This window comes from Pundamilia nyererei, unplaced genomic scaffold, assembly GCF_000239375.1.
Source record: "Pundamilia nyererei isolate P.nyererei 1_Seehausen unplaced genomic scaffold, PunNye1.0 scaffold00080, whole genome shotgun sequence".
In the NCBI taxonomy this organism is placed as follows: domain Eukaryota; kingdom Metazoa; phylum Chordata; class Actinopteri; order Cichliformes; family Cichlidae; genus Pundamilia; species Pundamilia nyererei.
This window is the reverse complement of record NW_005187481.1, coordinates 1,064,947-1,075,152: the sequence shown is the minus strand read 5'-3', so window position 1 is coordinate 1,075,152 and position 10,206 is coordinate 1,064,947. Positions and strand designations below refer to the sequence as shown.

The window sequence follows — 10,206 nt, the reverse complement described above, 5'->3', positions numbered from 1 at the left end:
GTAAGACCATTGGGCTCTGAATCAGCTTTGCTCTGAATTTCACTGGCTCCTCTGTCACCATGTTTCTACATTGTGGATTACACGCTGTAATTTTAAGGTAACAGGAGCTGCAGCTGTGTTCAGTTTTCTCAGTTTCATGTTTAGATGTGTGTGGCTCACAGACCACAGAACGCACACAGCCACAAGACTTTGTCTCAAATTCATGTCAAGAACCAGACATTTTCAAAGACACAAAAAATGTCAGGGCAAATTTTAAGGTTGTGGGGAATTATTCTTATTTTTTAAATGATATGATCTATAAGAAGAATACTAAATCTGAAGAAAGGTTAGGAGGGCAGTCATACTGCAATTGCACAAATCTTTTGGAGAACTTTGCCCGATATGATTTTACATATTGAACCTTGAAAGAATCGAGTAGAGAAGCTCCAGACTTACAGTGATAACTTAAAGACATGCATAATTTGCTAAATAATGAGTATTTACTACACTACTACACTGAGGACATTTTGTGCATTCTATTTTGAATTTCTGGTGACTTTTGTCAATTTATGCTGGAAAAAACATAGGTTATTAGGATGGGTTGGGTTTGTTTGTCCTTCCTTCTGAAATCCAGCCCTGTGCAAAGCAAACGTCAAAGAAAGTTTAAAAAAAAGTGAAGAAGTAAAAGATAAACAGCACTTTGATAGTTTTTTTTTCTTTTTTACTCTGTAAGCCACTAAAAAGACTAAAAGTCTGGATCTGAAGACAGGCCTCTGAGCAAGCTAAATAGTACCAAATCCAACTTGAAAATCATCTTAAACAATTTGAAGTGGTTTTACAAATCCATAAACTGCACTTATATCTGCACCTGATGTTTGGAGAGCGTTTATTGGAAAGATTAATCATGACGCAAACCTTACCTATCAAAAAGGCTGAGGTCTTTTTTTTAATCCGACAAGACATAAAAAGAAAATAGGTTTGTACCCTGTGGAATTTTACTAAAAAAAAAAGAAGAAGAAGAAAGAAAGAAAAAAGAAAAAGCTGTGGTGGGCCCATAAAAATGTGATGGGCTGCACACATGCAAGTCTGATGTAAAACAACCAGAGGCAGAAAGGCTAACATTACATTGTTTTGTGTGAAGTCTTCTTAACATGCCTTTTGGCGTGATGACAAATATAACTTGATTATTAAAGTACACATATTAAATCATTTGGCGCCTTGGTTTTATTGTAACCTATTGGAGGGGAAAGTGCCATGTTTGACGGACACAGAGTCCTTCCCTGAATTCCCTTTTAATCAACTACAAGTCGAGCGCCTGACTCTGAACATCTCAGTTTAGGAGGAGTTTGTGAGTCCTGCGGCTCACCTAGGACCTTTTACCAAAACGCTTTTCACAACGTGAGAGTTGGGCTGTTGTGCTGCTGAGAACTGCGAAGACTTTTTGACGTGCAAAGTCCAGTATCCTGACAAAGCAAACACTTTCTGGGACATGAGCCAAACGAGCAGACAGTTATTTTGTGCCAAAATCTGGCCAGAGGATAGGAAATCATACACAGGCAACGTCGTGACCGCTGCCAGTATGGCGCAAAAAACTGAAGAAAGTCGCGTCTATTTCACCAAAACCCCGACTGGAAGCAGTGCCGGGAGTTTGGCAGAATCCGAGAATGCAAACCTGTACGGATCCGGAAACATTATTCCGCTAGCCTGTGACATGGAGAAACGCTGCTGCCAGACAGCTGCTGCTCCTCAGGAGGAGTTAAGCGCTGAGTGCCGAGTGGGCGACATTCGCTCCTTTTCTGCCTGCGCCACAATCTCAGAAACAGCCAGGGAGCTCTGCAAAGCTGTGTCCGTGTCTCTGGGTCTGACCATGGAGTCCGGTGACACGAGCGAGGCGCACGTTTCTCTCCCGCCGTGTGCCGCAAATGACCAAATGAGCGCAGAGTATTTATTCGGGGTGGAAGCCGTGCCTGCGAACTGTCCCGGAGCCCCGGCTTCTCTCTCCGAGCACAGGTGTCCCGAGCGAGATGAGCGCCCGCCACACGACCACAAGCAACAGGTGAAAATGTTCAAAAGTTCAGAGCCCGCGGCGGCTTTTCATCACCTTACTTCCACGGCGACATCTGTGAACGCGCAAAACTTCACGCTGTGCCTGGCTGATGACATAACTCCGAAAGAGATAGATCATCTGGACATAGCGTGCGCTGCCTCTTGCCCTTACGCCCCAGCTGCGCCGGAGCCTTTGGCACAGTTCGGCCCCGCGGCTGCACAGAGGCCATGCGGAGCTTACAACTCCGTGGAGGAAGCCGGAGACGTCGTGGATGCCGTGGAGAATAGGTCCACGGGGTTTCAGGCAGAACGGTACGGCGTCAAAGTCAAATCTGAGGGAAGTGCATCTGCAGGGGCGTCGTGGGTCAGCAGGCCTAATTACAGCTTCGGCGACAAGTACAACTCGCAGTTTTGGGGGTCGAGGCAGTGCATGAACGTGCAGAGCTCGGGAGCGAACTCCCCGTTTATATGCAATCCATATGACGGGACCGTAATGCGCCGTGAACAGTGGTACCCTGGCGGGATGCTGAGGACGCCTTATCCCAACTCCAACTACATGAAGGGTGAAGTCGGCGAATGGCTGGATGTCACTTACAACGACACCAGGTGAGCTTTAGTCGGCTGGTAATAGTAATTTTACGTGATTACAATATAAATATGTATTTCATATTGCGGTATAACCAAAGGTTGAACAGTTCTAGGTGTAATTGCGAGCCAAACGTTCTACTTTATATATATATATTCAAACTCAGGACCACAGGTTGACCCTTTGTCCCTTAGGGGGCTTGAGGGTCTGTCTCTGACCAGGATTAGATCACCAATCCACAGACTGACAAACAGCAAAAGGCAACTGATACTACACCACATATCAATTTCTTTACTGTCTGTGTGTGTGTGTGTGTGTGTGTGTGTGTGTGTGTGTGCGTGTGTGCGCGTATTTCTTTTTTCTTTGTTGTTGTTGTTCTTTTATTGATGCAGGAAACATTTACCCCACACTTGTTTTTTCTGGTTCCAAACCATAGTGGCAAACTGAACAGACTGTTTAAAAAAAATTCCCTGCTGAGAAAATGTGTAGGCAGAAGTTTCAGGCTCCAATCTAGAAATACACCTGCTTCACATATTTGGCGATTTTACAGTAACCCAGAGCTGCTGATTTTATACACTGTGTGAAAGTCTAATTTTTAAAAAAAGACAATAATTGAAGTATGCCAAACTGATTATAGCTACAGCAAAAAAAAGGAGATCAAAGCGATACATGGAAACATTTTAACAACCCTTTTCCTCCAAACATTTGTAATGAATAAAGTTTGATTCTATTTTTAATAAATTTTTTTCTGAATAAAATGAATGAGAGAGTGTTGCATGTATTCAGATGATAGTGGATGTATTCATTTCATAAAGTCAGATGATGACAGAGTGGAGAAAAAGGGGGAAAAATCACTGCTTGACTTTTTCTTCAAGTTTGTTTGTTCCTTGACTATTGTAAATGTTAGTCCCCATGATTTTGAATGCTGACAAAAAAGATGAGGCGGTTTATAGACAAACATTTGTATTACCCGACAGTGACCTTGGTGGCTGTATACCTGAAAATAAGATTTAGTTTAACTTAATTTACCTGGGCCACTGGGTGATGTTTCACATCAGTTTGGCTCTAGCTAAGCATCGCTCTTGTTTTAGCGAGAAGATTTTGATGTTTCTGTGGCACAAAAGTGGGAATAATTAACAACACAAGTTAACAAAAAATCCCAAGCCACACGCACAGTTGGTGCTTTCGTAGTTTCAAATGTTTCTGAGTGTGTCAGGTTCTTAAAATCTCTCAACACATTTTAGTTCAGACTATAAAGCACCCGAAGTGGGCACGTTAACTGACAGCCATCGTGTGACGTGCATGCCACACAGAGGTGTTGTCTGCTGGTGTTGTGCAGAGCTTTCGCAAATTCACCTGGGTGAATGATTGTTAGTGCAGTCAGAAAAGGGACACTGTTTCCTTTGGCTGTTAGTGTTCAGTACCGCATAGCTGTCTACGTGGTGTAAAGTGAATTTCTGTACAAAGCTGCTGAGAGGAGGTGTAGCAGTGTGGTCTGCCTAATCTACTGAGCAGTCAACCCAAGAAGGTCATTTTTGAAACCATGTTATATCTACCTATATATTTTTTAATCTATAAAAACATTTCCCAGAATTAACTTGTCAGTCTACTTCTTTAACTTTTCATACTTTCACCCAGGAACTGATCCCTGTGTGTAGAGAAGGGTAATGGAAAGTTTTATGGATTTTTTTTTCACTTAGACATTACTGGGTTTTAATTTTGTTCCACTTTTTCACTTCTAATGATTACATCGTGTTGTATTATTGTGAAACATGGCTAACAAACCTAGAGAAGCAAGACTGACTGCCGAAGAAGCCTTGGGGCAGATATTTAATGCTCAGTGAAAACAGCTCAGCTGATGTTGTTGGGTTAGCTCAGGTTTAAAACAATAATTTACGATACTAGAACATGTGTCGTAGATGGGAGTGTTCCTTGTGGGGAAATGATTGTGTTGTATTTTTGATAAACGCATTAAAAAAGGAATTCCTGTATAAAATGGAATAAAATGGGGTCATAGATGACCTCACTCGCTCTTTCTAGGCACTAAAACAGCTTGATTGCTCAAGGTTTAAACTGAAAAGACTCCCAGCCCTTGCATGCTTTACCTTCTGGCAGAAGATATGTATTATTTTAGTTTTATGGTAATTTGCCTTGACTGAATGTTTACCTGTAGCGGAGGCAGCGTGGAGTGGTGGGAAGGTTATTCTCTGAATGTAATTGGTTACAGATTATTACTTACCATTTAAAAATGTAGCAAGGGTTTGCTTCATGAAAGCAGTGCCATCATTTGCTTTTTGATGACTTTTTACATAAATGATTTAGACTGAAACATTTTCTACAGGGTTTCCTCAGCTTTGATAGCCAGCATTTCACTGTTCATTGTATTTCACTGCTGGTAAACCGGCCTTATTCTGTACAGGGATGTTAGCTCCTTTATGATTTCAGAAAGGAAATATTGTTGAATTCTAGCACTGAAAGGCATTCTTGGCCACTGGCCTTGTTGAGGTCAGCTGTTTGCAGGCATGGCAGACTCAGGATGTTTAAAGCAATGCACATTGTTTGATTGACAGGCCTGAAATTGTGTAAATTCAAGCAGCAGAGTGAATCAAAACAACAAAAAGAAAGCACATGGCTGTTAGGACATGAATGTCAGATCTGGAAATTGCAGATCATCTGGTGGAGATGCCTGAGGATTGTGTAGAGGTCTACGAAAAGAATTGCTATACCTTCTCTTTTGATTTATCACCATAGTCAGTATTGTCTTTATATCACCGTGGTCTTAATTGTCAGTTTCTACTTTAGGTTGTGACTACCACACATGCGCGCACTCACACACATATATGCGCACACACACGCGTGCACACACACATACACACACACATCCAGTACACCATGGTAACCTTCACCTAGTCTCCCTTATGTACAATATTGGCAAGTGCAATTTTTCTTATGCAACATAGTATTTTATTCTATTTTGTACAGTATGTTATTCTATTTTTTCTTATTCTATTCTATTGTTTTTTCTTAATTTTTGATGGTCTTAACTTTGTACTGTCCGCTGTCTGCTGTGACCAAACAAATTTCCCACGTGACTAATAAAGGTTTATCTTATCTTAACATGACAAATCACTAACAGATGAGTGCAGTGTTCTCAGGGCCACAGTGAGATTTGGCACTTATGTTTGGTGTAAGAAAAAAACAAGATGGCAGCAGTAAAAATGTTCAGCATGAGGCTTTAGAAATGGACGTACACATCCTATTTTTATATGTAATCAATGGCACTTTCAAACGAATGGAGCTTGTCTAGATGTAAAGAGAGAGCTCTAAGGTGCAAACTTTCTTACACTTGATGCCACTGACCTCTGAGGGTATTGACTGGCGTTTTATGGGGAAGATTCCAAAGTAGGCATTCCTGCATGGTGGCAAGATGCAAAGCACGAATCTGATCACAATGTAGATAGCAAGTTAGAGTAACACAAAACAGAAAATTAGAAAGCGAAAGCAGCTGATCTGTGACAGATCAGTAGGTCCTCACACTCGGTTCAGAGAGGTTATATGGTTTATAGTTTAGACCATGAGGACACTGAGTGAGCGAGACATTGCTTAATGTCTGAAGCCCTTTCAAAACCCTGCTTATACAGTTTTCCAAGTCAAGCTTGTCTTGTCTTTTTTATCTATCTATACACAACATAAACACGATTCAAGACTTAAGGTGCAGGATGTTTTGTACAATTGCACCACTACAAAAACTGGGAGATGTTTGAGGAGCAATGAATGGAACACTTTTGGATATTAAAAAAATACAAAAGTAGGAAAGAAAAGTTGAAATAAATAAATAACATAGCCAGCTGTAAACACATTCAGCCTTTGTTTAGCAACCAAAGCAATGATCTGCTGTTCATTTGCAAAAAGCTGATCTCTGCTGAACTCTTTTTCCTGTCACCACATTGCTAAAATCTCTCTTATGCCATGAGCGAGAGCCTGCTTTTTTTACCTTTTGTTGCTGCTTCTTAGATTTGGTTTTAACAGAAAGATTTTGTGCCTTGCTATCATTTAGTTTGGAAAAAATGCATTGCAATAGTTATGTGTATATGTTGCAGTTACACCTGCTGTGAGCATGAGGAACATCTGTGTGGTTTTACTGCAAAGCAGAGCTGAGAAAACTCAGGCATGCTTTTACCCATTTGGACCTCGTGGCAGTGAGCTGCACAGCTGGATGGAGTTATTTAGCCAGGCAATTATGTAAAGTTGTAGTTTTGATTAAATTCTGGGACTACGCCTGATGGAAAGTCAAGACATTTTACCTACTATGAGAAAAAAAATAATTTTAACAAAATGCTTTAATTTTTCAATTTGTAATTTAATAGTTGTTAAATACAGTTTAGTATTACCATGTGATATTTCTTGTTTACTGCACTTTGTTGTTAAACCTTCCAGAGTTCCAGTTTTAGACAAAGAGATTATTTATTGAAACTTTCACAGCATTAAAACTGCATTTTCAGCGCTGTGAATGCTGCAGACCTCAATGATTTGCAGCAGTTAAGTTTTTGGAAACAAACCCCCGGGGACATATATGGGATCGGAAGTGCGACGCGGCGGCAGTCTGGTAGATATGTGAAGGATTCTGGTTAAAATCTTAATAGGAGTAGTTTTGAGCAGCAATTTTCTACAAAAATAACTTGTGATTGGTTGGTTACCCTTTGACATTAATTGGTAGTGCAGAAAAATAGCAACCAGCCAAGCTTTGAAGACTTTTACAAGACTGGTAACAAAGAGCAGGAAATGGACACAGAATGTTTCTGTTTTGTCTGCGTGTGGAGTCAACCAAGTATGCAGAGTGGCAGCGAGAGGCTTGCATAGTACAGTAACTCAGTAAAGAAACCTACTCGGTGATTATTATTATTATACAGTACTTAAAGTAAATGCGATCTCTGTCAAATCAGGCCATAATACTTCATGCTCGACTAGCGTCTCTTGCATGTGAAGGATGAGTCATGACCACATAAATGAATGAAAACAGATGTTTACCAATTTATTTAGTTCCATCCCGGAACACTACAAAAACAAGCTGAACTGACTATGACCAAATAGGAACCATCTTAAACATTTTACTCGATTGTGTCTGATCAAGCATGGAGGTGGCTGTTGCAGGACAATTTTTGCTAATTATTCAACAGAAAAAGTCTCATTTAACCTGTGAAAGTTATCTATTTGTACTTTTACGTTGTAGCAAAATACTACCTTGAGGTATATGCTTCAAGGTAAAGAGTAAACCTGAATAATATCTGTTCATTTTGGAAATATTTAAATGGTCACTATACCAATTATATTCAAATGTAATTATTCAGAAGATGACATCAGAGTGTTTAAAACGTCAAATGCTGAAGGCTAAGTGTGTATATTGTTAAACTCTGATGTTTGTTTTTTGTATTTTAAAATTGCAATAAAGGTCAAATAAAACCATATTGCATGCAGTCAGACACACATAAATGCCACACTCCGCTGTGGTGTGTGAGTGAGCATACGACTGACAACAACAATAATGTAAAAGTTTATATCAGGCATGTTTGCATGTATCTATTTTTCATCCTTTTACTGAATTTTGCTCTGTCTAAAGTAATTATTTTAATGGGACTGCCTGATTAGGTGGAAATGTCTAATAAGTGTTTATAACAATTTCTCTTTGGACTACATCATCTGGCCTGGATGTTATCACGATCCAGGTGATTGGCACGATAGCTTAGAAATTTTTCAAACATGAATCTTTTGTCATTAACTGTGCCCTAAAGCACCTGGCATCCTAAAACTGTATGTAAACACATAAGTTAAAACAAGTGAGCACCACGCAGGTCAGCACATTTTCAAGGATTCACACAAATCCACAGAGTAAGTAACTAGAGTAACTTTATAGTAGATAAAAAGCGTGTTCCCCATCAGGCTTTATTCAAGAAAAAATAAAGCCAGTCTCCCTGTTAAAAAAAAAAAAAAAGAAACATGTTGCACTTGTTCTACCAGTGAACCAATCTTGCTAGCTTCCTGTTTTCAATAAAAGAGTTAAATGTGGTTAGCCCAGATAATTTGTCTATTACAGTGTCTTTAAATACAGCAAAAAGCTGGATCAGTAAGTTATTTTCAAAAAAGGAAAGTACCGCATGCCTTAGGATATACACAATTATGCATAATAGGATACCACATTTTGGCTGGCTGGGTTAAGAGAAAATTGTCACCTTCTCTGTTAACACATTATGTGCAAATCTGATCAGTTCAAGCTCTCATCTGTCAGTTGGGATTATTAGCGGCCTCTTTTGTTCTGTGCGCCGAGCATTGGCATATTGACATGCATATTTTTCACATTTATCATCAGCAGATCCTGGGCTACAAAAGAATACTAGGTTGCTCTGTATAATCTCAACTCTCGTTGCTCAAACTGTCATCTTTTAATCACAACCAAGCCGGACCTACGTGTTGAAGAAATCTAATTAGACTTTGTGTGTTAGTATTAAGCATTAAATAAATGTGAAGCTTTGAACAAAAGGGCCCTTCCTTAAAACACTTAAGTCTACTGTAACAGAGCTCATATAAAAATGAATTCAAATTAGATTTGCTGCTTATTATTATAAAGTTGTCAAAGCCCAGATGCATACGTGTCATGCTCGAGTTTTCCCATTCTGATAGAATATTTTATTTATTCTTAAAATCAGTCAGGACACAGTGAGGCTCTTCACTTCATGCTTGTCTCTTTTACACCGAACCTTGATATCTGAGTAGCACGTCACCGAGGCAGCATTGTGTCTGAGTTGTCTCCAATCTCTCTGTGTCCAAGGTTGCAGCTCACTCAACTCACCCCAGCCCCCTTCCGTACCATAGCCACGGTGCTTCAGTCTTTCCCACACTGTCATCATCGGCCTGTCCTCTTTTTTTATAACTACCTAACTACCTAATTACTAGAGTTTACCATGGGTCTTGAGTATGAGTGAATTAAGTAGCTTACTTGTGGTATAGTATGAGTTTAATTTCGTGTGGGATAAAAATGGTTTATGATTTTATAAATGGCTTGTTTTGGGGGTGGTGGTTTGTGTTTGACTGCAGGTTTGAGTCCAGTAGAGAACACATGTTTCCCATGGAGTTCTTCTTTCCCCCACAGAGGACATGCCTTATCTGCTCGGACGAGGCATCTGGCTGCCATTACGGCGCACTCACCTGTGGCAGCTGCAAGGTTTTCTTCAAAAGGGCTGCCGAAGGTAAATCTTAAAGCATCCAACTGGGCTGTGAGTTTTATGCCAGTCCACTTGAGATTCTAGCTCTTTATTCTACACATTAATAGTTCCTAAAGAGTTTTGTGTTTGCTCATGGTTGTCTTCAGTTTAAGTGATTTACATTTTTTTACATTGTTTCACGGTTTCTCCTGTAGGCAAGCAGAAATACCTGTGTGCCAGCAAGAATGACTGCACTATTGATAAGCTAAGAAGAAAGAACTGCCCCTCCTGTCGCCTGAAGAAGTGCTTTGAAGCTGGGATGACTCTTGGAGGTGGGATGGATTTTTGCAAAGAAGCAGCTAATACTTGTTGACTTGATGCTATGGTTTATAATGGTAT

The 10,206-nt window shown here is 40.1% G+C and overlaps 1 protein-coding gene across 1 annotated transcript in view; it reads left to right on the top strand.

Moving 5' to 3' along the window:
* The first annotated feature begins 985 nt into the window (after positions 1-985).
* The window catches only part of ar (androgen receptor), a 27,387-nt gene continuing 18,166 nt past the window's right edge, over positions 986-10,206 (top strand). The window contains exons 1-3 of the mRNA XM_005737846.2: positions 986-2,631; positions 9,701-9,852; positions 10,023-10,139. Coding sequence (XP_005737903.1) covers positions 1,469-2,631; positions 9,701-9,852; positions 10,023-10,139 — 1,432 coding nt within the window. The 5' untranslated portion in view covers positions 986-1,468. The remainder of the gene's footprint in view (positions 2,632-9,700; positions 9,853-10,022; positions 10,140-10,206) is intronic.